Source organism: Pocillopora verrucosa, chromosome 3 (assembly GCF_036669915.1).
Source record: "Pocillopora verrucosa isolate sample1 chromosome 3, ASM3666991v2, whole genome shotgun sequence".
NCBI classification, from domain to species: Eukaryota; Metazoa; Cnidaria; class Anthozoa; order Scleractinia; family Pocilloporidae; genus Pocillopora; species Pocillopora verrucosa.
The window spans coordinates 20,970,419-20,997,869 of NC_089314.1; the positions used below are offsets into that span (position 1 = coordinate 20,970,419).

Below are 27,451 nucleotides of genomic sequence, written 5' to 3' on the forward strand. Positions count from 1 at the left end.
GGACACCTGCTGCCAAAGCGTTTCAAATTACGACATTATTATCGACTTCAAGATCATGCTTCTTTCTTATGTGCTTGCAATGCAGCGGCTCTTTTCTATTCGAAAACAGAAGTTGTTTTACCTGATGCGAGGTAAGCATATTACACCCCACAACTTACCTTTTATTCACTGTCTTTTTCAGATTACCATCGGAAAGGTGGTGAGTTCGGTATCCTCCAAACGTGATTAAATAATATTACTACGAACGCATAATCTTCCCAAATGCACCAGACATATTGCATATAAACAATGTCGCAAGCAAATTTACTTTTAGTCCTAACTCCGTTTATGGACACAGAATTCTGTGATCTTTAGCTGGGGTTCTACAAGTACATGTTATTCTCTCTGATTCACCGGAAGATGGTCATGTACAAAATAAGCTTAAAATTAGCGATTGCGATTGCGATTGTTTTTGCATGTGGCATAAAGGAAAAATAATAGAAATATTTCTCAGGTGGATTTCGATAAGTTCAGCCTCAAAAACCACAAGAGGGGCAAAATAATAATTCATTTTTAGCTATTACGGCAAGAATGTGTTGAGAAACTTTAAAGTTCGAAACCGAAAGTGAGCTCGTTGTACAACACCACGAAAGTCAGATGTGTTTTCCTTTCTGTGGGTGGAGTGGTAAATGACAAACTGATGAATGTTTAACAGGTAATTTACTGTTAACATCAGAGTTGAAAACGTAAATTAGCCACCGTTAAGAGTTTAAAGGCTGAAGTTTCGAGCGTTAGCCCTTCGTCAGAGCGATGACGAAAAAATCTTGAAAGATGTAAAATATTTTGCGAAAATAGTAGATACAATAGCGTTAACGACAAAAAATTTGGAAAAATATTGTCAAAACAGCCACAGTGTTTCGGAAGACGGACTGTACGCTTTTGTAGTGGCTAGTAATCCGTACATAATGTTCCCACGGACGGCGTGATTCCTACTCAAAAATGCAATGGTTGACCAAATGTCAAGTTACAAGGATTCAGTTTACTATGTTTTGCTTCTCGTAGTCCACTCGGCACATTGAAAGGCAGGTTTTTATTCTAAAAACTAAACTAAAAACCTTCATCTATTGTTTTTCTTGAATTATTAGTTGGTTTTTTTTTTTTTTTTTTTTTCCAAAAAATGTTTCAGCGGGGGATAAAAAGATTATACAAGCTTTATCGGTGACTAGTTTGTAACTTATTTCTTCGGCTTTAGTTAGTCAAGGCAGACTAAGTATACCGAGAAGGATCGAAATAGGGAGATGACAAGAGCACATGGGCCCCTGGAGATGGTAATTTTTTTTCCAAGTGCCCCCTACCCCCCCACCCCTAAGGATTCCAAGCGTACATTTGCTACTGTTAAGAATTAAGAATCAGATCTTGGGAGTTAAAATGTTAAGGGTTTTTGGTCGTTAATTATCAGCCTTTCAAGATTTTTCATGAAAGCATCGACCGCTCTGCGAAACACAAGTCATTGTACTATGATCTTTTTTTGTTTTATTTAGGAGTCAGTGGGCTGGACTATCTAATTACCTTTGCTTCAAATATTGAACATAAATGGATAGAAATGACTTAAAATGGATTAAACTACTCCTTGAATTATAAAAATTCCGACAAATTCCACATGATATTTTAATCAGGGGGGCGTATATCCATCGATTAAAAGCTTTGTTATTTCCTTTAATTTCCGTCTCTTGTACTCAAGTGGTGTCAGATTCCATTAAATGGTTTGTGACAGGAAATCGTCTCTTTCACAGTTTCTTAGTTGAAGAATGGTACATTTGTTTAACTGTAGCTGTTTTTTTATCCGTTTTGGCCTGTTTCCTGAAGATAGAAATTTCGTTTTAAGATGAATCATAATTCAATCAAAGAAGACTGATAAGAATACGCCTATCCTTGTCTTCTTGCGGTTTTTGATCAAGAACTGTCTAAATTAGATTCCATAGGCTAACAAGGTCCATCACAGAACGCAAAATCAAAACATCATAAAACATACACCTCATGTTACTGGAGCGATCTGTGGCCTGAACTTAGTTGTCTAATTTTCTCTCTTAATTCCCCATAACAAGGATGTAATCTAGGTTTGATAAACAGTTTGTAACAACTGTCTTGAGTATTCACCACTCGTTCGGGTATAAGCGTAGGTTACAATATTACGAAGGAGGTCTTATTGATTTTCAATGTTGCGAAATGGATGTTCTATAGTCTGAGTGGGTATGAAATAACAAACGACTGACAAATAGACTGTGAATGGTTAGTAAGTGGGTGATATGCGTCTAGAGAAAAAAATTAAAAAATGTTATTTTGGAGTCGAAAGTTGCATTTTCAGCGTGAGTGATTGCAGACGCTGCACAAGTTGATTCTATTTTAACGGTGGTTTTCGATTCGTGATGAGAAATCATAGATTCATAATAAAGGCTAATTAGTGAGGTTCCTCCCTTTGAAAGGCTCAACTTTGACTCTAATAATCACAAACAGACGTAAACATTTTAAAATGTCTTGACTCTATTAATAAATGTCACGTCACCTTGTAGGGACTGGAGCCGGTGATCCATGACAAACGAATATTGACAGACACGACCTTTTTATGATGACGGTTTGGTTGGTTTGTTGGTAATAGATCGGTTGAGGAGATCCCATCAAAAAATGGAGTGGATTTCTACTCAAAGCTACACTTATTGACGACAGCATGGTTCAGTTATGTCGTAAGACACAGATTACACAGTCGAGAAACGAAAAACTCAGAGGTACGTGTTCTTACTCTTAATGTTATATTTAGGATGATATCATGTGAAGTGACAAGTCGACCATGTATGGCTTACTACACCAAATTATGTGTTGGGGGGTCGCTCTTTCCGCAGGAAAACGGAAGAGGATTATTGTCCTTAAAGTTGTGCATATAGTCTATCTTTTGTCTCTGCGGGTTACTTACCTGTCAAAAATTACATTGTTGAGTACCGAGCTCGGCCGAGATGTTTTGTCTTATTGACGCTTACTTTGGGTCACATAGATATTTATTGAAATATTAGGTCAAGTGAGTCACTTTATTTGTTTTAGAAAGTTTTTCGGGACCGTTATTATGTTATGATTAAGCTACTAAATAAAAGCCTGCAATGGGTTGAATTAGAATGACAGTTTGTTTGAGTTTTAACAGTGACTATCAGTTTGATAGGATTTAAGATCTCTCGACTTGCGCGGTTTTTCGTCTCGGACATAGCTCAGACACCGAAGTTCCAGACAATTCTATATTATGTTCTGTCCGTCTCACAGAGACACCAGTTGTTGTGCCAATATTCTGGTCAAGTGTTTAGTTTGAGTGCTTTTGGAGAGTACTATCCTTAAAGGACGGATTGAAAAACCCTGGTTTTAATTTTGTTTCGTGAAACGAAAGGCAGGTACGAGTACTGTCGTAAGTCGACGGTATGCAATACAAACTGCAGGCTTCAAGCAACTAGATACTTTGAGAATCTCGCGTTAACATTCCCTGAATGATTCACTCAGTTAGTGACGAGCCTTGAGCACTGATTGACCTCTGATACTACCAACAAAAGTTGTTCCGTCAGGCAATCTACCTTACAGAAGAGAAACATATCAGGTCTGCAAATTGTCCGGAAAATCTTCTTTGGTTTGTGAATTCTCAAGGTCCACAGCAAAATCCTTGGAGAAAGGTACCGGAGCGAGTTGATCTCAGATTTATCGTCCGATTGAAAAGGTAATATTTCCCGTTTTATGTTACTAGGTTTTTAGCCGATGCGCGATCCATACGAAAGTCTTTGTTGACACAAAAGACATTTTGGTAGGTTTGCGGGATAGCTGATAACATTATCAGAATTCGTTTATCATCACTGATAACAATGAAGCTTTTTAGAGGCGCATTTGTTGTCGCTTGAGTTCTAATTTATTCTGGTTTTACATGTATCGTTTGGCTTTTTTTTTCTAACATCTTCCTAGATTGATAATCCTCGCATGAAGGGCACATTTACTGAGTTCCCCTTCTTCGCGATAGTTCTACTAAGAATTCGCACTCAATCGTAAAGTGGAAACAACATTGGCGAATTTTCCTTTCCGTGAATGCAATTTCATTTTTCATTTGTCGTCTTATAGGACGCAAGCTGGACCACCAAATAACAAATAATTCATAGTTTTTACAAGTTTTACAAATGGAACTTTTTACTCTTTGGATTGCGGTTTGATTTAAAGTTGAATGTGACCAAATATCCTGATATTTTAAGACACACACTGGTCGTAGTATTTAAAACTCTCCTCATAAAAAAAATCCACCGTAGTGCGGCAAGTGAAAGATTACTAGGACGTTTTATAGCCATTCAATATATTTTACATCACACTTTAGGTAGTAAAATCCCTTACTCAAGGTTTCCGCATTTAGAGGAGGTTGCAGATTTGACAGGTTTCTGTTTGTTTCCTATCATGGAATGAAGGAGGTTCGCTCTGGTAGTTTTCATGACCTGTTTATTCGTTCATGTACGGCATGAATTTTGTTGTTGTCTAAACACATTGCAGTGTTGACTGACGATCTATTGGTGAACAGTCCAAAACTTCCGCGCGAATTAAAAGGGAAATGTGAAACAACCAATAGCCCGCAGAGAAATTTAGATTTGTACTGTGGTGGGAAATGCCGCGAAATTTTCTTTAACGTTCGTTAAACGACCGAATTTTGTTCAACTTCGTACACTGTATGAGAAAGAGTTGGAGTTTAACTTGAGACTGAAACCCTGGTTACTTTGTGAACAAGAAATGTTAGCGAGGAAACAGTAAATATTGTCCAGGTGCTTCGTTTTAACCTTTCACTAGCGACCTTTCGGAGATAAAAGACAATGCGTGGACTTAGTCCAGAAACGAAAGAATCGGTGGAGTGCGTTGGAAAGTTTAAATCTTATATAATTTTATTCAATACAATTTATCCTCGGCCTTCCTGTACAAAGAAAATAATATTTGCATGACTAATTTTTTTTTCGGAAGTGAAAGTGGTTTAGGACATCTTTGAGTCTTTTGTTTTGTTTGGTGAATCCAATTTTGGTTTCGACACGATGTAACGATTCAACTTTCGTTAAGACTCTTATTTTGTAGAGTGATTTGGGTATTCTTTCGCGATAATCATTTCAAAGATTTTTGCGCATTGCTGGCTTGTCTTTCCTTAAGGAAAAGTCCTCTTCAGTTTTCTCGCATTATTAGTCGATTGTCATTGAAGATCGAAAGCTGCGAAGAATTTTTTAGTAGCTTATGGGGGTAAGTCCTTTCATAAGCTGGATATTTGTTTTCGTGTTGTGTTTCCAGCGTATTTCCTTTCATTGATGTCGTAGCCTCCAATTCTGTGGATCAGTTCGACAACTATTTGTCATGGAACAGCAGAGTAAATTGTCACTGCTCACAGTCCATCATCGATAAAAAGTTGTGTATTAAATTTCGTCCAACAGCAAACACAGACGACAGTTGCATTTTAACAAGTTACGGCGTATTTTGTGTTTTTTCTTTTACGTGCGTGATGTATGCCATGCTACAATCTGGCAGATTATGTGTGTTGTTTTCCTGATCAAATTCCCACTGTGTTAAGTGTTTCCTTTCTGTGATGTTTTCCTAAACGTTTCCATATTTAAAAATGCGTCTTTTGTTGTTTCACTGAGAAGTGAGTTTTATTGCATGGACAACGTAAACAAACATGGAGAAGATCTGTTAGATAATCGGCTAAAGCTCGACTGCTTGTAACATAAGTCCAGAGATCCCTCTCATTCAGTTCCCTCTCTTTACAGTCAAGAGCGTTTCTTTCTCATCTTCTGCGATGGCACCTCGTGTTACCTATGTAGTGCAAAATTCTGGCATCCTCACATAAAAGGTGAGCTCCAACAGCGCTCTAAACGAGGGTTGACTCAAAGGCTTCAGTCTTTTTTTTTTTTTTTTACTTTCACCTCTAACAGTGTTAATTGTTGATTTGCTGTCTAGTCACGCAAACGGCTTTTGGATAAATTGCTTAGTCTCCGATCTGTAACAACCGGGAAAGATTATTAAACTACTATTGCTTTTGAATTGTATTTCTTAACCTGGGGAAAAGACAACAAAACGGAGAATGAACAGAGGTCACGGGAACAAACAAGAACCTCTGCGCGTTTTCATAGAATTGTGAAAGCCTCACTGATTTTGTGATAATTTTGAACAGATTTGCATAGATATGTTTTGTAGAAGCAGAGGCTGTTTATGTAATCGATAACACCGCGTGGCGAAAATTCGATGAGTCATGAAGAATGTTATTTCCCCTTGCCTCTCGTTCTTTTCGCTGTTCTCTTTTGAAAAAAGGAAAACACTTTACAGCCACTGAAGTATTAAGTTTATCTTGCGGAAATGTCTTAACCAAAGGAACCGCTTCTATTCGCTGATTTTCATATTTGCCCTGTCAGGCTGTGAATATAGCGGTTAGACGATATTATATCGATTGGGCGTGACAATGCTTTTCTTTTATCATCTAATAATTGCTGTGTTATTTCTAAAGAGCGCTTTCTGTTCGCAGAAAACACAGGGTTAAAAGAAAGCCATTTCGATGGAAATAAAATGCCACTTCTGGTTTTTCCGTTGTTGTTGTCACACCAGAATACGCATTTAACTTGTAGGATGCGATTTCAGTCAATAAAATCTAGACACAGAGATACCTTGGTACTTAATTTTTGACCTCCACCCACTTAAAAATGACATTTTAAGGACAAAGAAATTTAAGCGACTTAATTCCATTTAGAGCCCGAAACACCAAGTTCAATTTTCGAAACTAAAACCACGCCGGACTTAATCAGCTTATTGCTGACGAACAACGCTGTAAAAACAAAGTTACTACTTTGTCACCGTAAAACGTCGAACAGGAAGCTTACACAGGAGCTGTTTTAATTTTTCTGGAGTAATGACGAGAATTCAATCATCATGAGAAGTGTGTTTGTAATTCTTGAGGAATATTGCACACTGGCTGCCGAGCTTCATATCTAGCGTGGTGATTTCTCAAGGTAGCTTCTCTCATTTTGTTAGGTTTTTGTGTGGTCTTGTCAAATTTTAAAGGTCGGATTCTTTGGCTCTTTCGTGTCAAAGGGGTCGTAAGCCTTATAATAACGATAATGATAATATTTGACGAGGGCAACCAACTCACCGGGGCGGTTTTCAGTAGGGCCCTCGACATGGTACGCAATTGTGTGAACAAGTACGCAAGAAAAGTGCTCATTGAAGTGGTCGTAAATTTCAGGGAATGACCTACGTGTTTGCTCTTTGCATATAAGGGTGATCACGTTGTAAGCTTTTGCTTGTTATGTCTTGTTTTATTTCCATTCTTTGTCTTTGCTTTTATTTACCAAGCTGAAAAAAAAAGAAAGAATGTGAAGCGACTGGAATTATTTTAAATTCATTTTTGCACTTGTAATGCTGAAACCATGTTGTTGTTTACTTGTCAGCGACAATATCATTGGGCTTTTTTTAATTCCTCAATACAATATTTCTACGTGCTGCCATCAGATTAACGATGTCAAAAATTACACTATCACTTCCTGAACTTATATGTCCATTATGTTATATATCCATTACCGCCATTATATTATCCTCGTAATATCGAAAGTTCCGTTTATGCAGCTGCGATTTGGACATTTTCATTTTTTTTTTTGCATAATTGTCGCAGTTGAATTTCAAGAAAAGTGGCCGGGAAATCTTTGCGTTCTTTTGCAATCTGGTAATCGAGAAATTTTTAAGGGTCTTAAAAAACTTGAAATTAAACGACCGTCAATATTATACGCGAGTCTGTGAGCAGCTATCAGTCGGGTAATGAAAACTGATGCGTTGTTGGCTTATAGACAGTTTATGTACAACGTTCTTTCTGTTAATGAATTGATATGAAGGTCTTTAATTATGTTCTTTGATTACCGTTTGGTCAATGTCATGGTCGCATCGGCGCACAGAGACTCTTATAATTGGCATGTGCTGGGTATATACTCTAATTGTCACTGTTTTGATCGTGAAAACGGAATGAGATCTGTTTTGTATAGTGTCTATAGTGCTTCCAATACCGGGTACTCATGTATCTCCGAACTTATCATCCGTGATGCAAATCATTGAAGCACGGTAAAACTCCTGAATTTCTTGTTTCCTAAACCCTTCTGGCACCAAAAACCCACTGAAATAATCGAGAGATTTGAAAACACTTCTACCGCAGAAAAGAACGGCAAACTTTACTTGAGTTCTAATTTCGCTCTTGTCTCTTAAAGCAATTTCCTGCATAAAATGTAAAAACCTCCTATTTACAGCAATTGCACAGATTTCCATATTATTGAACATTTCCTCTCATCCTTAACTAGATCTAATATTAACTTATAAAATGATAAATTTATAGCAGGTACGATTATACATGATTGAGAGGCAGATGTGAAATGATCACCTATTCTTGCCGTTTACCTTTCGCGTAGTCTGCGCTCGTGGAGACGAGCGAAGAACCCGGCGAATGAAGGTGGGGTGAGGTGTAGGAAGGACTTGTGTTACCCTGCTTTTTTCTCCCCTTCGTGGAGTTGCTTCGCTCGTCTCCACAAAATTAGTGTGCAGAACGGCTGAGGCTACTGTTGGTGTTTCTCTCATAACCAAATTGCGAAAGCAGTAGTACTGGGTTTTTTTCTCTTACTGCTTTCTGTCATCAAAAATCTCTACGGAGAGAGAATCCAGAAAACCTGCTATATCACCATCAAGTTTAACGACTTCTCGTCACGTTAGTCGTTACAAGTTTAATTCAGTTCGACATCACAGAAAATTTACGTCAAGTGAAATACAACTTAAAAATTGTGGTTTGGTAGGCGAGACAAACCTGTGAGGGGTAACTTAAAATAATAAGCCACAATATAGAGGAACCAGTAAGAACAAGAGGCCTTTCTTAAGGTGCAGAAATGGTTAAAATGGCTCAGAGCAACATGGGATTGCAAAACAACCCTCAAGAGTTAAGGCCGATTCTTTCGAGATGCACGAGTCTATATAGGTTGGTTCATTGCGTTGGTTGGAAATTAGGCGCAAATAGCCAGACCGAGGAAGAATGGGAATAGTCTCCATTTTTTGTTGGCGCGGTAGTTCGTGTTTGAATTGATTAAAGAAACGTTCTGTCTGCAATGCTGGTCAAAATAACTCCTCGTAAAGCAGTCTCACATTCAAGTGTTCTCAGTGAGTTTATCATGTGATACCTCTACCGTTAGAACGAAGTATCAAGCGCGATAAAAAATCAAGGAACGCGTATTTGCTGTGAAAAACAGGCTTTTGAATTATAAGTTAAAACTAATTCTAGTGAATTGATCTTTCGTCCTCTTCAATTTATACACGAGGCTTTGTTGACAAAACTGAAACAACAATGTTATTTTATTTACTGTAAAAGTAAATTGGATTTAGTCAAATTATATTGTCATGTTATTCCACCGTATTATCGTGTCCGATATATGAGAAGCCGTTGCCGTGGAAAAATCGTGATGTCTTCCACGTGGCAGAGTGCAGTGTGAGAGCACAGGCCCTCCTTAAATTTCTTTGATCATAAAAAAGATGAATTTCCCCACTGTTCCCGCTGTTAGGCAGACCATAGCGAAGATACTGGAATTTTCAATGACATTCGAGTAACATGAAAAAAGTCTTTACGCTATTTCCTTCCCCTCTTTGCAACGACTTATTTTTTTTGTGGGAACGATTTTCCGCTGCATTAAGGAGCATTAAAATTTCTCTCTGCTTGCCTCTTCAAATTTCCCTCATTTTCTAGTAAAAAGAAATCTGAGTTTGTTGTGTTCTCTTTCTTGATATGTTTCGGTAAGTGTTTTTCCTCGTTACAAGTCTAGTCAAGTATATATTTTTTTTACAAATGTGGCCGTGTTTTTATTAAGAACAATCGTAATGTTTGACCTTCGGTCAATGATATGATTGATGGCAGATTTTAGACATTGATCTCTGTTTATTGTCACCTTGGGGCTGTAAATCTCTTCATGGTATTAGCCGAAGATTAAGTTATTGTTCGAAATTTTGTCTATCGAACCAGGTGGAAAAGCAAACATAGCTACTACAGGAGAAACCTAAACTGCTTTGCCTAAAAGAATGAAAGATTTCATTTCGGTTCTCCCGCTGTTTCACCGGGAGGCCAAGCCGGAATAACTTTGGTAATGTATTCTCGGTAATTTTTGAGCGAGAATTTGCATTCTTAGCGTGTACAGCGCCTCAAAGAACATTGACCAGCTGAGATACAAACAATTGAGACACGCAATTTTACGCTCTGTATCCCGACGTCGCGTTGGAAAGTCGTGTCATAAGTGGTTTGGAAGCGAATGCTTTGTGGATTGATGTTTAATTGACCCACAAAACTGACAATAAGAGCTCTAAAAGTCAGGTATTGAATTTGCGATTCTGGGTAGATTATGCTTCCTTTGTTAAGGCTACTTTGAGCACTGTGTCGCAAAATATGAGAACTATTAGAATTTTGAAGTGTCCTATAGATTTATAACTTCCTACAAACCTTTTTAGGACTTGAATTAGTCTCCACGAATGAGTGAGCAACCGATAATTAACTCATTGAGCTCTGAACACGCCGAGCTGTGCCTGTGAGAAAGAGAATTCTTCACAGCATGTATACATCTTTCACCATAACCTATCAAGCCACGATCTTCGTGGGCTGAAATCAACACTCTTTTTAAGAAAGAATGAAAAATTAGCGGTGTACAGATCAGCGCTGCGGTCGTCGAAATACTTGACTACAGTAACAGCGGAACTATTTCATCAAATAGTACGTGCGTGATCTGAAGGGCACACGTCGAGAACTGTTTGTTTTTTTTTCATCCTGTTGCGACGCCTGCCTTTAAGGTTTGTTTTCATTAGAAACAAACAAGTCCCGCGTCACTAGAGACAGTTGACTGCGCTCTTCTTTATATAAAGACGTATCTTCAAGGAAATGCTTTTACAGACAACGGCCAGTGCTGAAGTTTGAAAATCTTGTGACTTAAACAAATCAAGGTGGTTTAACAGAATATCGCCATAGGAAACAGCTTGAGGGGAATGGGCTAAACTGTAGTTTCCTTCCGTGTTTCCTGTTACAATTCTTCAAATACCCTTGCCTGCAAAATCTCCTTAGCACTTCTTAATTCGAGGAGATACAGGACAATCTCAAAATAACTGCTGAGTAACGGTGACAAGAACCATCGCTGAGTGTGTGTGAGGTCGTTTTGTGTTCAAAGGTAACATTTTAGTCGTAGAGAGCTTTACGTCCGTTTCCAAAGTGCGAACTGTTTGATCATAACATTTTTGAAAGATAAAGCTATCGTTTCTTATGGCACACAGTTATTTGCGATCCTAATGTTATCGCGAAAATCGTGTCATAGCATTACCACATTGTTAAAATCGCCTTCACGTATTAGCATCGAAGCCTGGTATCCCTGGCAAATTTACAATCCCTGCTTGATGACGATTATGATCTTTATTCTGTCACTCTGGTTGAGATTAGTGAAGTAATTGTTTTTATTTGCTTTGTTTATATCCTAACCACAAAACTAAAATTTTTGCCGTGGAATGAAACAATCTCATTTGATATCATCACGTCGCACACCACGTTTTCAGAGTTGAGGTTATCTAAAAGCATGCGCTAGAATCAAACAAAAAAAGTTTTCAGGTTTTGTTCTCAATTTGTTCTCCATTTCAGGAGACTATGAAAAGCATACGTTTTCGTGTGTGATCCTATTTGTAATGAGCTGAACGGAATGTTGTTGAAACTACTCAACTAGATTTGGGGCGGAAGAGCTTAGAGGGAAGTCAAGACAATGCATCGCCAGCATGTCCGAATTGCGTGAATTAGTTGTGTGTTGCAGAGGATTTAAGAAAGATATTTCAAATAATGCGAAGAGATAAGCCTCTCTCGCAATAATCAAGTTAAGTCTAAAAAATCGAACGGCTTTTAATTCCCCTAAACCTGTCAGGAATAAAAAAAAAGAAGGTCAAGGACGAAGACAATTAAAACAGTAACTTATTTTAAAATCTATTAACCTTGATAAAGGCCCTTGACTAATTTTACTTCTATTTGCAGAGTCTACGGTGTCATCTGTGTTGCATGCTGCTGGAAGATGAAACGATTACTTCGGCATGCCCAGAGATTGCGAGTATTGTTGCTTCTTGTAGCAGTTTGTTCTGTGTTCCTCGTAGCCTCCCAAAAAGACGTCGTTTGGGTAGCAAAGCAAGGTAAGGAATACATGATTATAACGTTATTCGACTATGGAGCTTCAAAACTTCCCATCTCTCCTATTCTGTTTACTGAGGATTCTGCACTCAGTAATCTTTCCACACATTCGAGAACAAAGCAACTTGTAAGAGGGCCAAAATTCTAGGGTTACTTTGTTTTTTCCTTTACTTTGCTCTGTGATTGGTAGGGAAAACTCGTGCCATACTCCTAACCAATCATGACTTGGTCACCCGCATTTTCCCGCGCTTTGGATAGTTTGCTTTTTCTTTTTTTTTTTTTTTTCAGTTTGAGTTCTTATCGGCTGACATGAGGTAAACATGCGTTCTGATTGGCTGCTTTGATTACTTTGGGTTTTTTGACAGTCGATTGAAAACTAATTTATGACTTTTTTCCAGGAACTCGCTTACCAACCTACATTCCGCCGGACATTGCAGCTAACAGCATTGACTTGGGTGGCGGTGAATCCGTTAGACCACAAAAAAAGGCACCTAAACTCGGTCGAGAGCTGAGCTCATTCGGGAGCGACAAAGACCTCTCAGAGATACAAAAGAAGCAGAAAGCGCTTCTTTGTGGTACAGAATGGCAAGAAGAATATACGCAACTTCACGATGACATTTTAAACAACCGTAAACCACCCAAATATCTTATTTACTCTTGTGGGGGAAATAAGTACGGTTGTGGCGGGTATGGAAATCGACTTGGAGCCATAACATCCCTGTTTTATGTAGCTGTTATAACGGGGCGTGCATTCCTAATAGATTGGAACAGCACTGTTCCTATTACGGATTATCTTCAACCCAAGAACATTCAGTGGAATTACCCTACTTCAAAACTTAAAAATTTAAAGAGAAACTATCATTACTGGGGGAAAGGAGAACATGAAAAAGTGATCAAAGAATCACAAAGATCTGCAGAAACATACGATGTCTTCCGCGAATGGATCGAGGGTACGAACCTTAACAAATATTTCGACTCTCCTGTGGAGGTCGTCACAAGCTTATGGTACTTTGCGTCAAGTTTTCGAGAGTATAAGTTTGCTGGACGCATGGCTGACAAACTCGGTGTGAACGCACGAGGCCATCGCTTCTCTCTAGTGGGTTGTGCGTTTGATTTTTTATTCGAAAGGACGCCTAACTTTGAAAAAACTCTGTCTGCTGCTCGTGAGTCGCTTCATTTCAAAGCAGACGTGCCTAGAATCGGTATTCACATTCGAATGGGAGACTCATCTTTGTTGTCAAAATCTTGGGATCAAAGGACCACCAACTCTGAGAGCCTTTTCATGTGTGCGAAGATGTTGGAGAGTGAAATAATAAAATCGAACAAAAAAATCCACCGCGAGGATATTAAGTGGTTTTTGGCCACAGACAGCACCGAGGTGAAGAAATACGCGTTGCGGACCTACCCCAACAAAGTTGTTTCTCTCGCGGTGAAAGTAGAGCACATCAATACCCGAAACCCTTCCACGGAGGGGATGACAGGAGTTCTTCTTGACCACACCCTTCTGTCCGAGAGTGACTTTCTTGTGCTGTCAGACAGCAGCTTCAGCAAAACGGCTCTCGGGATGAATTTTCATTCGTTAGTTCATAGTACATTCGGTGAAAAGTGTCGGTATAAAAGAAGATAGATTTTCATGTGACAAAAAAATTATCAATCGATCTAATTTTCATCAAAAAATGTCTTCATATTGTATTTTTAAAATAGTTTGATTGTTTCAAAATCTTCTTAAAATTTTACATTTTCGAAGTTTCACAAGTTAACGAGTTCTTCCGTTTGAAGAAGACTAAAAATATATTTTGAAGTAAGTTATGTCAAGAGCATCTGTCAAAGACAAGTATCATCTCTTTGTTCTCGTCTGCCTTCGTGTTCTCTTCCTCGTTATTCTATCCGAATGAAAGAAACGTCTTTTGTGTGTATTACGTACATGACCATTTCAACATTGAACGGAGGGGGTAAGTTTCCGCTGCATCGGCGGAAGAGTATAACAGGGTAATTTAGTATTATCACCTAAGTTAATACTAAATTACATTTAAAAATTGGCCGATGCCACCACATTCCAGCTTTCTCTGACTATTTATTTTAATGAATGAAAGTATTGTATATTTTGAAATTGGAATGAAAAATGTGAAAATATTGTCAGAAAAATAAATAATCAACCGAGTGAATTTCGTTTTTTTGTTTTTTTGTTTTTTGTCCCAGTCTCTAGCTCTCTTCTCTCTTAAGTCAGGCGACCTGTACTCGAATTGCACTATCTCTTCGTCTTCCTTTTTTTCCTTTTACCTTTTTTTAGCGCCATCTAAAGTTTCATGATTTTTGTGGAATACATCAGCTGTTGTTTTCTGTTTTCGTTTTGCTTTGTTGTCGTTGTTTTGTTTTTTTGGCATCATCTCAAGGTTCGTGTTGTTTGTATAAAAGACAATATATGTTAGTTTCAGCCACCTTCTCTTTAGTCTGTTTTCTTGTTGTTTTCACTCATGAAATATATAAATGGCATATCCCATGCGCGCAGTCTAATGCTACCAAAATATTAATTTCATACATCTACTCAGTCTCTGAATTCTTGAAACCCTAGTTCCTCTTTATCAGTGCAATGTAGTTTTGAAAAATAAACCATAAAGACATTGGTTAATTCCCCGCCCCTTACCAGACCCTCAGTCAGAGGAGAAGAAGGAATTACCAGGTAGGATCACGCAAAGAGAAAAAATAAGGTAACACAAAGCTGTTTCCTTAATAACCACATTCGCCGCCACAGTCCTACGACAGTTATTTCACCCGCTGCCCTGGTCTGAGGGCTTGAAACGGGTTATTCCTAACTGAGCTAATGTACCGGGAGTCCGATTTGTTTATGACGAGTATGATTACAGACAGAATTGGACAACACGAGTTCCTGTTACCAAAATTCAAAGAAAAAAATAGACATCGATTATACGTTTTGACAACAACAACAAAAAAAGAAACAGCTAACTTGGCAAAAGGCGCGACGATAGCGCGCGCAAATGACGCGTCCTGTCCACTTACATGCAGACATGACGTGTTAACTGTCACTTCAACTGTCCTCTTACACTGTCCTATTACAAGCATGACGCGTACCCTGTATTTTTAGTGCTCAGATCGGTCTGGTGATGACCAATCACGTTCGAGAATTTTGATTAATGATGCGCTGACACTGTAAATTTGAATGGTAATTCAAAGGGAGTGAAGGAGAGAAATCAGTAACCATAAGAGGGAGGGAGACATAGGATAGCCAGCAATGGATGCAAAGTCATCTGTTTTAGGATTGACATTTCATCTGATCAATTGAGTGCATAGTCTTATGTCCGAAAGTAACTGTTTGAGCGGGATGGAACTTCAACTAGGCCGCAGTGATCATTTGAGTGCATAATCTTATGTCCGAACGTAACTGTTAGTGCGGGGCGGAACTTCAACTCGGCCGCAGTGATAATTTAAATGCATAATCTTATGTCCGAACGTAACTGTTAGTGCGGGACGGAACTTCAACTCGGCCGCAGTGATCATTTAAATGCATAATCTTATGTCCGAACGTAATTGTTAGTGCGGAACGGAACTTCAACCCGGCCGCAGTGATCATTTGAGTGCATAATCTTATGTCCGAACGTAACTGTTAGTGCGGGACGGAACTTCAACTCGGCCGCAGTGATCATTTGAGTGCATAATCTTACGTCCGAACGTAACTGTTTGTGCGGGATGGAACTTCAACTCGGCCGCAGTGATCATTTGAGTGCATAATCTTATGTCCGAACCTAACTGTTTGTGAGGGATGGAACTTCAACTCAGCCGCAGTGCGACCAAAAGTACTCTTTGACAAAATAAGGAAATCACATTCAGATAACAGAAAATGGTCCAACATGACATTGAAAATACCCTCCACTGGCTCTGAGTGTCGATGCTTCCTTCCTTGGAGTGATTTTATGTGATGCGGGGTTATGTCCAAAGTAACTACATCTGAAGCATAGTTCATGAGTGCGTATTGTTTGACATCTTTATCATCTGTTGCTAGAAACAATTTGATGTCTCCTTGAAAACCTCTTGTCTGCTGCGCCAGAGCGTCTCTAAGATTTTGTGCGCAACAGAAAAAGGCCCTGTAATTAAGGTTGTTGGAGTTTGAACCTCTGTGGAGAGCCACATCGCCCATTCTTATATGAATTCCCACTTTTAAAACTTGGTTTGTGAGACCGAGTGAGTGTCTAGCTGTGCTTAGCCTGATTTCTAGCTCTTTAGACTTGAGAAAAAGGAAATCGAAACCACACCCTACCAAGGAGTTGTTGGTTTTTCTTAGCGATTCATTTACGTTTTTCTCAAGGAAAGGCTTTTCCAACAAGGCGTTTGCAAAATTCCAATTGCTGACAATCTTCTCAACGGGGTGATCGAAATACGATGAGAGGTCTGCCTGCCGCAGCCACGCTTGAAAATCTAGTTTTGTTTTCCACGGCTTCAAAACATCACTTCGAGTCTTCTTGAAATGTTCTTTTTTTCCTAAAAAATGTATCCTTGAGTCGAAATGTTTTAAATTCTCCATAGAATAGTTCCACTGAACACCTTTTGGGACAAGGAAACGTTCAAGCGGGGCTCCATGATCCCAGTCTATTAAAAGTGCTCTTTGTGTCAAGATAGAGAGAAATAAAAGTGAAGTAACTCCTCCAAGTCTATTTCCATAACCCGCGCACTCGTATCCCTCTTCTTTGCACGTGAACACGATAAACTTTTGTGGGCGCCGTGCCTGAAGAATGTCCTGGTGTAGTTTTATATAACTTTTCTGCCAGTTATGACCGCATCTTGCCTCTTTACGTTGTTCATATGTTGGCATCTGTCCAAGTGGTAAACTTTCGCCCCTTAGACTGTCATTGGCATGAAATGGATACAAAGAACGCCAGATTCCTAAAAGAATACAATTAAATAAGGGTAGAAAATGTCAAGGTATCGGCAGTGATGAGATAAATATTTTGAAACAAGAAATGGCATTTTCATGAAATCTTTTGTGGTCCTTTGTATCATTTGAATTCTTTAGCAGTCCAAACTAATCTCTTACCCAGATCCTGCCGTTTTATTGTAATTGACAACCAATTGGTCGCCGAAGCTCTGGGTAAGAGAATTACGCTCTAAAGGAAGAGAATTAGCAACGTCATATTCTAATTGTTTACACCTTTCACTTCCTCAGCTGACTGATATAAGCACTAAATTAACGAGTGGTACCTGAAATTGGCGTCCCTCCTGTCTGTTGATGGTCCGCTGTTCCTTCATTTCTTTGGACAAGCAAATAAATGGTGAATATGATCGCGCCAAGAAACAGGATCAGTTTTCTCCGAGTCAAACTTTCATCGCGGAGTATCCTACATCTCGTCAATTTCCTCATCGTGGCTTCAGATCAATTACCTACAGAATTTGAGAAGAAAGATAGTTATACAGGAAAATACTTGAGTAGGGAATTTTAAAAGATACTTTTCATAAAGCCATCACAAATTGAACAAAAGCCAGTCGACAATGGCAGCCAAATATTAGCAGCCGGTATAATTTAGGAGCGCAAAAAAAACATTTTTTGGACAAATTGTGGAAAAAGTTTAAATTGAAGATGCAGCTCGTTTATATCTAAAAAGCTAAGGTTGCGGTATTTTTCTGACCCAGTTTCTGTAGAGTGAGATAAATCAAAGCGAATAACTCTTGGACTGGTTTGCACTTAGCTTGCTCTGCATCTTCAACTCTCATTTGAAAATCCTTTTAACTTTTCGTCAGTGTATCAACTGAAGTCAAAGTAATATCAAAATCTTGTCTGTTTCAGAAATGTTAAAAAAGACAGATTTAATGTAATATGCATATTAAATTTGTTGTGAACACTGAAAATTTTTGTTATTTAACATTTCACGGTGTGGTCCTTAATTCTGTCGTCAATCTTTTCATGAAATTACACTTGACTACTTCCTTTTGTTGTTATTTCTAAAACGTCTAGTGATTTTCCATGGTTTCAGTATAGCTTGATAAAGCATCTTTACTGAAAATATCACCTGGGAAGCGTAAAGTGATCTTTTAGGCTTGTCAATGTAAAGCGAGGGGAAACAAGTAAAAGAGAGGTGTTTGACTTCAGACAATTGTGAATTTTTTTGGCGTCATTACTAGTACTGACTCGGTTGGTGGAGAATTTACTCAAGATTACAATAACCATAAAGTAAAAAACAACGAAAGCCTGTGGAAACTAAATGGGCATAAAATGTTTTTCTTTATCCTAGAATAAGGAAAACTTTTTTCAATCTCGTACAGTGAGATGCGGGGAATTTTGTTGAGCTTTAACGTGAAGGAGAAATGTGAGAACTGGTACGATCTTGAGAATGCAGTTTTTATTCTTTTACTATTTTTCATTTTCCATGGTATATATTTTTTGACGAAATGAGTGCAATAAGAAGTATGGAAATGTACTGCTAATTGTATGGGATTGTATCATTTAGTTTGAGAGTGAAAATGAACACGACTTGTAGCATTAAAAGATCAGGTAGAGGAGCTTGTTTGATTTAAAGCTGAAAGAATATTGATATAGTTTCAGTTTTCATCTGTTGAAACTAAATTAATATGGTCGTTGTTTGAACACTTTTGAGTCATAAAACCATTGAATTAAGAGGATAGACACTATAACATTTGGCATGGAAGTCGCTTCGGTGAAATCTCTGATGCTGTCGCTGAAAACTTTAATAGAATCATATTCTTTACTCTGGACATAATTGCAACATAGCCCTTGAATCCATTTGAACTTGTGTTCCTTGGCAATGTATGGGTAGATTACATACTGTGGCGATAGGTTTTTCGCACTAACTCCTAACTGGACTCTTGCGGGGAGCGCAACAATAACGGGGGCAAAATAGTTCAGTAGAGACCGACTTGCAGCGGGAACAGAAACTCGTCACGGTTTCTTGGTACACGGAGACTGCTGCCAACTTGCTACGGTCGTCAAGGATTAGACAGCGTTTTGGTTTGACCTCTAGTGTACTCAACTTTGCCATCGAAAAAGCTTCATAAATATAACTCAAACTGCGCGACCGCAAAAATGCTTAAAATTATCCAAAAACTCAAAAAATACATAATTTTTCTCTCAACAGTATGTACGTATCAATTTCGATGAAAAGTTATCTGATTTGAAAGAAAACTTTGAAGCTAACGCAAATTAAAATCCGAGCGGCTAAAATCAAAGTTGTAGGGCCGATTGACGTTGAATATTCAATATTCAAAAAAGTATTGGGTACTTCAGCCGAAGTGCTTTCGTTTCAGTTTATGCCGATCAGAACAATTTTCGGATGGTTTGAGTTACTGATACAAGTGCCTGAAGAGGTTAGAAAAGGTTTAATGATCTTGATATCAGTAAATTTGAACCACAGAAAACTTTCTGAAAAAGTGAATTTTCGGATTTTCTTTTTGTTGGTTTTCGGGTCATGCTGTAAACGAGACGATTAGCCGCGTTATTTACTAACATAAAATATAAACATACCTTGCTTCGTAATACTTCTATGGTAGGGTACTTTTAAAATCCAACGCATCGAATGTATTTTCCAATCGGGCGATCGATTACGCTTGTTTTGGTGAAGAAGTTATCCTGAATTTAAAGACGTACATCGTAGTAATTTTACTGCCGCTGGAGTTAACGGGACTGAGTACTGTACAAATGCGATATTGACCAAGCGAATGATGATTGGATATTGGCGAGTTCTTTATTTGCATTTTTATGGACGAAGACGAAGTCGAGGTCCATAAAAATGCATAAAAAGACCGAGGCTAATACCCAGCCATTTTGCTTGGTCAATAAAGGATTGAATGAATCAAGAATGACTTGTTTACTTCGAGAGCCGGGATAGAAAGCCAATTGTGTGTGTAGCACAATTAACCTACGAAATTCGTTTATAATTCTTTGTTTTGACTGTCTTCTGCAGCTTTTGCGTTTCCGTCGCCAACATTGTCCAAGAATCACGAAGTTAGTACTCGATTCAATTTTTTTCTTGCACAAGATCAAAGCGGGCAACCCGAGCGGACAAAATGGGCTCGGGTAGCCAATCAAAACACAGGATTTACTTCTTATTGCCCATGGGCGTTGCTATGTTTGTGTATTCGTCTGTGTAATGTCAAAAATAAAAGGCTAAGTTTACTATGAAGTCGTGATCTCGATATCCTAAGCCTGTAAAACTGAAGACGGTAATCTCTGATAAGTTTTATTAGTATCTATTAGTGTATGGAGTTTTTTTCCCATACTTTCACGAAAGAGATTAGAAAATTTTGCAAAACATCTGGGTCTAATGTCATGGAATTGGCGATGGATGGAAAAATCCGCAAACAAGCTTTCAAAAACGAAATTTGCTTATGATTGTGCATAACCCTTGCTTCTAGTTATGCTTTATCCCTGATGCTCAGGATCATGTATTGATTATCATGGCATCGTGGTATTTTCTGATCAAACGGGCTTCATATTCATGTTCCATAAATTGAATGCGCAAGTCCAGCGGACCCATCTTCACAAACTTTCATTTGCTCTGACGAAGGGCTAGCGCTCGAAACGTCAGCTTTGAAACTCTCTGCGGTCACAACTTTACGTTATCAATTCAGTTGATAATACCAAAATTATCTTGTTATACTCTCCCACCGACGCAGCACCACTTTTTCCTTAGAAACTTACCTTTGGCCTTTTTACATTCACGATCACAAACCACTCAGTCTAATTAGTTCCCAGAACCTACAAGTAAAAGGAACGCCTTGTCGTTATTAATCTTAATGGCGCGTGAGATCATTCAGCCAACATGTTCACCACGAAAATATCGTCCAGGTTGTCCCGAAAAATCTGGTGAATAGTGAAAGTAGGACTCAGAATGGTGAGTTAAAATTCTAAATTTATTATAATTATTAATTATAATTTTTAAGGAAGAAATTTTTTTCTTTATCGCAGGAAATGGTCGATCGTAATGGCGTGCAAATTTAAGAGTTCCAAAATTTGATTAATTTATGCTTTCCATTCTTCGATCTTTCTAGGGAGATATATTATTTCCTTTTTTTTTAACCATCAGTCATTTTTCCTGCAGATTTTTAAATCCCTTTAATCAGTATCAAGCTTTAGAACATCAAATATAGAAACGTTGTCATGCGATACGAGATATATTTACGTTTGTCGATCAAATTAATGGCACCGCGATTTTTGCATTCAGGAGGTTTTCTGGGGTTTTCGTTTTCTCCTTGATTCTTTTCTTTCATGCCGATAGCAACTTTTTTTTACCCATTTCACAGTAACGAATTTAAAATGATCTGCTGCTTGGAGTTATATATGCTGAGGTTTAAACTTTTTCTTATTTAATTAAATATATTTTAGACCAAAAAAAAAAATATATATTAAAGTTCACACGGCAACCAGGTGGACAATCAGACATAGTTTGACGCTACTCTGGTTTGCAGATTTAATGAATGTAACCGAAGAAATAGTTACGATTCATAGACCCAACGTTTCGACACTCCTGTCTAGTGCCTTAGATCACCCCTGATGAAGGCACTAGACAGGAGTGTCGAAACGTTGGGTCTATGAATCGTAACTTTTTCGGTTACATTCATAGAATCTGCAAACCAGAGTAGCGTCAAACTATGTCTGATATTTTAGACCAGTTTGATTTTAATTTTCCTTGTTTCAGAGTATGACAATGAACTCAAGACAGAGGGAAATGAAATGTCAAGCTGGTTTATAAAATTGAACTTAACAATTTATTTGCAAACTGCACTTTTTCTTGTACTTTGACTTGTATGAATGTTGCCAAGGACAAAACTTTTGACCTGAATCACGGCATAACATGTGATAATTGTTGTTTTCACTCATGAAATATATAAATGGCATATCCCATGCGCGCAGCCTAATGCTACTCAAATGTTAATTTCATACATCTACTCGGTCTCTGAATTCTTGAAACCCTTGTTCATCTTTATCGGTGTAATGTAGTTTTGAAAAAAAACCATAAAGACATTGATTAATTTCCCGCCCCTTACCAGACCCTCTGTCAGAGGAGAAGAACGAATTACCAGGTAGGATCACGCAAAGAGAAAAAAATAAGGCTACACAAAGCTGTTCTCTTAATAACCACATTCGCCGCCACAGTCCTACGACAGTTATTTCACCCGCTGCCCTGGTCTGAGGGCTTGAAACGGGTTATTCCTAACTGAGCTAATGTAGCGGGAGTCCGATTCGTTTATGACGAGTATGATTACAGACAGAATTGGACGACACGAATTCCTGTTACCAATTAATTAAAGTTATGACAAAATTCAAAGGAAAAAATAGACATCGGCTATACGTTTTGATAACAAAAAAGAAAAGAAACATCTAACTTGGCAAAGAGCGCGACAATAGCGCGCGCAAATGACGCGTCCTGTCCACTTACATGCAGACATGACGTGTTAACTGTCCCTTCAACTGTTCTATTACACTGTCCTATTACAACCATGAAGCGTACTCTGTCCTTTTAGTGCTCAGATCGGTCTGATGATGACTAATAACGTTCGAGAATTTTGTTATAGTTTTGATTAATGATGCGCTGACACTGTAAATTTGATTTGATAATTCAAAGGAGATGAAAGAGAGAAATCAGTAACCATGTGAGGGAGACCTAGGATGGCCAGAAATTGATGCAAAGTCATCTGTTTTAGGATTGACATTTAATTTGATCATTTGAGTGCATAATCTTATGTCCGAACGTAACTGTTTGAGCGGGATGGAACTTCAACTCGGCCGCAGTGATCATTTGAATCTGATGTCCGAACGTAACTGTTTGTGAGGGATGGAACTTCAACTCGGCCGCAGTGAGACCAAAAGTACTCTGTGACAAAATAAGGAAATCACATTCAGATAACAGAAAATGGTCTAACATGACATTGAAAATACCCTCCACTGGCCCTGAGCGTCGATGCTTCCTTCCTCGGAGAGATGTTATGTGATGCGGGATTATATCCAAAGTAACTACATCTGATGCATAGTTCATGAGTGCGTATTGTTTGACATCTTTATCATCTGTTGCTAGAAACAATTTGATGTCCGTTTGAAAACCTCTTGTTTGCTGTGCTAGGGCGTCTCTAAGATTTTGTGCACAACGGAAAAAGGCCCTGTAATTAAGGTTGTTGGAGTTTGAACCTCTGTGGAGAGCCACATCGCCCATTCTTATATGAAATCCCACTTTTAAAACTTCCTTTGTGAGACCGAGTGAGTGTCGAGCTGCACTTAGCCTGGTTTCTAGCTCTTTAGACTTGAGAAAGAGGAAATCGAAAGCACACCCTACCAAGGAGTTGTTGGTTTTTCTTGGCAATTCATTTAAGTTTTTCTCAAGGAAAGGCTTTTCCAACAAGGCGTTTGCAAAATTCCAATTGCTGACAATCTTCTCAACGGGGTGATCGAAATACGATGAGAGGTCTGTCTGCCGCAGCCACGCTTGAAAATCTAGTTTTGTTTTCCACGGCTTCAAAACATCACTTCGAGTCTTCTTGAAATGTTCTTTTTTTCCTAAATAATGTATCCTTGAGTCGAAATGTTTTAAATTCTCCATAGAATAGTTCCACTGAACACCTTTTGGGACAAGGAAACGTTCAAGCGGGGCTCCATGATCCCAGTCTATTAAAAGTGCTCTTTGTGTCAAGATAGAGAGAAATAAAAGTGAAGTAACTCCTCCAAGTCTATTTCCATAACCCGCGCACTCGTATCCTTCTTCTTTGCACGTGAACACGATAAACTTTTGTGGGCGCCGTGCCTGAAGAATGTCCTGGTGAAGTTTTTTATAACTTTTCTGCCAGTTATGACCGCATCTTGCCTCTTTGCGTTGTTCGTATGTTTGCATCTGTCCAAGTGACAAACTTTCGCCACCTAGACTGTCATTGGCATGAAATGGATACAAAGAACGCCAGATTCCTAAAAGAATACAATTAAATAAGGGTAGAAAATGTCAAGGTATCGGCAGTGATGAGATAAATATTTTGAAACAAGAAATAGCATTTTTTTTAAATCTTAACTACAATGTTAAAGTTGCTCAAAAACCTTTTCAGACTTTGGGTTATGTTTTCGCCAAACCTAAGGATCCTGTCACGAAAGAACAACGAACCGACGCCATTTATTCTATTCCTTGCAGTGACTGTGACAACGAATACATCGGACAGACCAAACGTCAGTTTGGTACACGTTTGAAAGAGCATCAAAAAGCGGTTTTCTTTTGCAAAAAGAAAATTCAGCTTTATCAGAGCACACATGCCTAACCAACCACGCAATTGGGTGGGATAATTCTAAAATTATAACCACTAATCGGCGTTACCACCAGCGCCTTTGTTTGGAGGCTTGGCATATTAACTCCGCTCTCCCTCCCTTCCTGGCGCCTTTTTACACCTCGTCAGAAAAAAAAGACAGCTAATTAGTGATCATATAAAAGGACCTCTTGTTGCAGCGTTTAGATCACCCCGGAAGAAGGCACTAGACAGGAGTGTCGAAACGTTGGGTCTATGCATTGTAACTTCTTCGGTTACATTCATTAAATCTGTAAACCAGAGTAGAATCAAACCATGTCTGTAGTGGTCCTTTGTATCATTTTAATTCTTTAACAGTCCAAACTAATCTCTTACCCAGATCCTTCTGTTCAATTGTAATTGACAACCACTTGGCCGCCGAAGGTCTGGGTAAGAGAATTACGCTCTAAAGGAAGAGAATTAGCAACGTCATATTCTAATTGGTTACACCTTTCACTTCCTCAGCTGACTGATATAAGCACTAAATTAACGAGTGGTACCTGAAATTGGCGTCCCTCCTGTCTGTTGATGGTCCGCTGTTCCTTCATTTCTTTGGACAAGTAAATAAATGGTGAATATGACCACGCCAAGAAACAGAATCAGTTTTCTCCGAGTCAAATTTTCATGGTGGAGTATCCTAAATCTCCTCCATTTCCTCATGGTGGCTTGAGATCAATTACAATCAATTATCTACAGAATTTGAGAAGAAAGACAGTTATACAGGAAAATACTTGAGAAGGGAATTTTTAAAGATTCTTTTCGTAAAACCATCACAAACTGAACGAAAGCTAGTTGATAATGACAGTGAAATATTAGCAGCCGGCGGGTATAATTTAGGAGTGCAAATAAACCATTCTTTGGACAAATCGTGGAAAAGTTTTACATTCAAGCTGCAGCTCGTTTATATCTAAGAAGCTAAGGTTGCGGCATTTTTCTGACCCAGTTTCTATAGAGTGAGATAAATCAAAGCAAATAACTCTTGGACTGGTTTGCACTTAGCTTGCACTGCATCTTCAGCTCTCGTTTGAAAATCGACTTCAGACAATTGTGAGTTTTTTTGGCGTCATTACTAGTACTGACTCAGTCGGTAGAAAATTTACTCAAGATTACAATAACCATAAAGTAAAAACCATGAAAGCCTGTGGAAACTAATTGGGCATAATTTTTTTTTCTTTATCCTAGAATAAGGAAAACTTTTTACAACCTCGCACAGTGAGACGAGAGGAATTTTGTAGAGCTCTAACGTGAAGGAGAAATGTGAGAACTGGAACGATGTTGAGAATGCAGTTTTTATTCTTTTACTACTTTTCATTTTCCCTGGTATATTTTTTTTGACGAAATGAGTGCAATTATAAGTATGGAAATGTACTGCTAATTGTATGGGATTGTATCATTTAGTTTGAGAGTGAAAATGAACACGACTTGTAGCATTTAAAATCAGGTAGTGGAGCTTGTTTGATTTAAAGCTGAAAGAATATTTATATAGTTTCAGTTTTCGTCTGTTGAAACTAAATTGATATGGCCGTTGTTTTGAACACTTTTGAGTCAATAAACCACTGAATTAACAAGATAGCTACCATAACATTTGGCATGGAAGTCGCTTAAATGAAATCTCTGATGCTGTCGCTGAAAACTTTAATAGAATCATATTCTTTACTCTGAACATAATTACAACATAGCCCTTGAATCCATTTGAACTTGTGTTCCTTGGCAATGTATGGGTAGATTACATACTGTGGCGATAGGTTTTTCGCACTAACTCCTAACTGGACTCTTGCGGGGAACGCAACAATAACGGGGGCAAAATAGCTCGGTAGAGACCGACTTGCAGCAGTAACAGAAACTCGTCACGGTTTCTTGGTACACGGAGACTGCTGCTTCAAGCCAACTTGCCACGGTCGTCAAGGATTAGACAGCATTTTGGTTTTGACCTCTAGTGTACTCAAATTCGCAATTGCAAAAAGCTTTATAAATATAACTTAAACTGCGCGACCGCAAAAATGCATAAAATTGTCCAAAAACTAAAATACATAAATTTTCTCCTAACAATATGTATGTATCAATGTCGATGAAAAATTATCTGATTTGAAAGAAAACTTTGAAGCTAACGCAAATGAAAATCCGAGCGGCTAAAATCAACATTGACATTGCATATATTTTCGTTGTAGTTTATGCCGATCAAAACAATTTTCGGATGTATTTCATTTCAAAATAACCACAAGAGTATACTTTCACCAATGGCTTGATTTACTGATACAAGTGCCTGAAGAGGTTAGAAAAGGTTTAATGATCTTGAAATCAGTAAATTTGAACCATAGAAAACTTTCTGAAAAAGTGAATTTTCGGATTTTCTTTTTGCTGGTTTTCGGGTCATTTTGTGAACGAGACGATGAGCTGCGTTATTTACTAACATAGAATATAAACATACCTTGCTTCGTAATACTTCTATGGCTATATGAAAGTGTACCATGAATCTCATGTTACCTTGTAAGGTACTTTTAAAATTCAACGCATCGAACGTACTTTCCAATCGGGCGATTGCGCTTGTTTTGGTGAGGAAGTTATCCTGAATTTAAAGACTGCGTGATCGTATAAAAATCAACAAAGCAGATGCGAAGCTTGTTCTCATATATTATTTGAGGCAAATGATTTGAATATATATAGGTAATATATATTTTTGCTATAATCTTTAACATAATTAGATGGCAGGAAACTTTTATTTGCAGATTTCAAAGGCCTCCTGAGACTACAAAATCATTTAAAAAGTATTGAAAAATGGTCGACTTAGTTATTTCTGGAAAAATGAAACTCGTATGAAACTTGATCCAGCTGCGTCATTAAAATACATGTCTGCGGTCCTTTAAGAATATGTAGGATCAAAACCGCTCGGTAGAAGTGATTGGTTACTAACGAAAGCCCATAAATCAAAATGAAAACAGCAGTCTTGTA

The 27,451-nt window shown here is 38.2% G+C and overlaps 3 protein-coding genes across 9 annotated transcripts; 1 reads left to right on the top strand and 2 right to left on the bottom strand.

The window, feature by feature from the left end:
- Nucleotides 1-5: 5 nt before the first annotated feature.
- Nucleotides 6-14,388, top strand: LOC131797735 (uncharacterized). 7 transcript variants are annotated; one of them, XM_066164179.1, is made up of 5 exons: nucleotides 6-131; nucleotides 2,550-2,762; nucleotides 3,517-3,727; nucleotides 12,074-12,225; nucleotides 12,622-14,388. In XM_066164179.1, the coding sequence occupies exons 4-5, from the start codon at nucleotides 12,111-12,113 to the stop codon at nucleotides 13,848-13,850; spliced, it is 1,344 nt and encodes a 447-aa protein (XP_066020276.1). In that variant the 5' UTR covers nucleotides 6-131; nucleotides 2,550-2,762; nucleotides 3,517-3,727; nucleotides 12,074-12,110; the 3' UTR covers nucleotides 13,851-14,388. The 7 variants fall into 7 exon arrangements, with proteins under 7 accessions (XP_066020276.1, XP_066020277.1, XP_058971391.1 ...); XM_066164180.1 differs by lacking the exon at nucleotides 3,517-3,727 and adding an exon at nucleotides 10,046-10,163; XM_059115408.2 differs by lacking the exon at nucleotides 3,517-3,727.
- A 1,435-nt stretch (nucleotides 14,389-15,823) lies between these two features.
- Nucleotides 15,824-19,839, bottom strand: LOC131797671 (uncharacterized). The gene is made up of 3 exons (XM_059115336.2): nucleotides 19,710-19,839; nucleotides 17,435-17,614; nucleotides 15,824-17,119 (listed from the first exon to the last, which is right to left on the bottom strand). The coding sequence occupies exons 2-3, from the start codon at nucleotides 17,592-17,594 to the stop codon at nucleotides 15,900-15,902; spliced, it is 1,380 nt and encodes a 459-aa protein (XP_058971319.2). The 5' UTR covers nucleotides 17,595-17,614; nucleotides 19,710-19,839; the 3' UTR covers nucleotides 15,824-15,899.
- Nucleotides 19,840-22,530: 2,691 nt separating this feature from the next.
- LOC131797672 (uncharacterized) lies at nucleotides 22,531-25,163 on the bottom strand. The gene is made up of 2 exons (XM_059115337.2): nucleotides 25,003-25,163; nucleotides 22,531-24,137 (listed from the first exon to the last, which is right to left on the bottom strand). Exons 1-2 carry the CDS (start codon nucleotides 25,160-25,162, stop codon nucleotides 22,885-22,887), a joined length of 1,413 nt encoding a protein of 470 aa, XP_058971320.2. The 5' UTR covers nucleotide 25,163; the 3' UTR covers nucleotides 22,531-22,884.
- Between the last annotated feature and the right edge of the window lie 2,288 nt (nucleotides 25,164-27,451).

Coding starts and splice junctions, on each gene's coding strand:
- LOC131797735 (XM_066164179.1), top strand. CDS start 12,111: ATGAAACGATTACTTCGGCATGCCCAGAGATTGCGAGTATTGTTGCTT. Junction 12,226..12,621: donor CGTTTGGGTAGCAAAGCAAG/GTAAGGAATACA, acceptor ACTTTTTTCCAG/GAACTCGCTTACCAACCTAC.
- LOC131797671 (XM_059115336.2), bottom strand. CDS start 17,594: ATGAGGAAATTGACGAGATGTAGGATACTCCGCGATGAAAGTTTGACT. Junction 17,120..17,434: donor AGGAGGGACGCCAATTTCAG/GTACCACTCGTT, acceptor GTATTCTTTTAG/GAATCTGGCGTTCTTTGTAT.
- LOC131797672 (XM_059115337.2), bottom strand. CDS start 25,162: ATGAGGAAATGGAGGAGATTTAGGATACTCCACCATGAAAATTTGACT. Junction 24,138..25,002: donor AGGAGGGACGCCAATTTCAG/GTACCACTCGTT, acceptor GTATTCTTTTAG/GAATCTGGCGTTCTTTGTAT.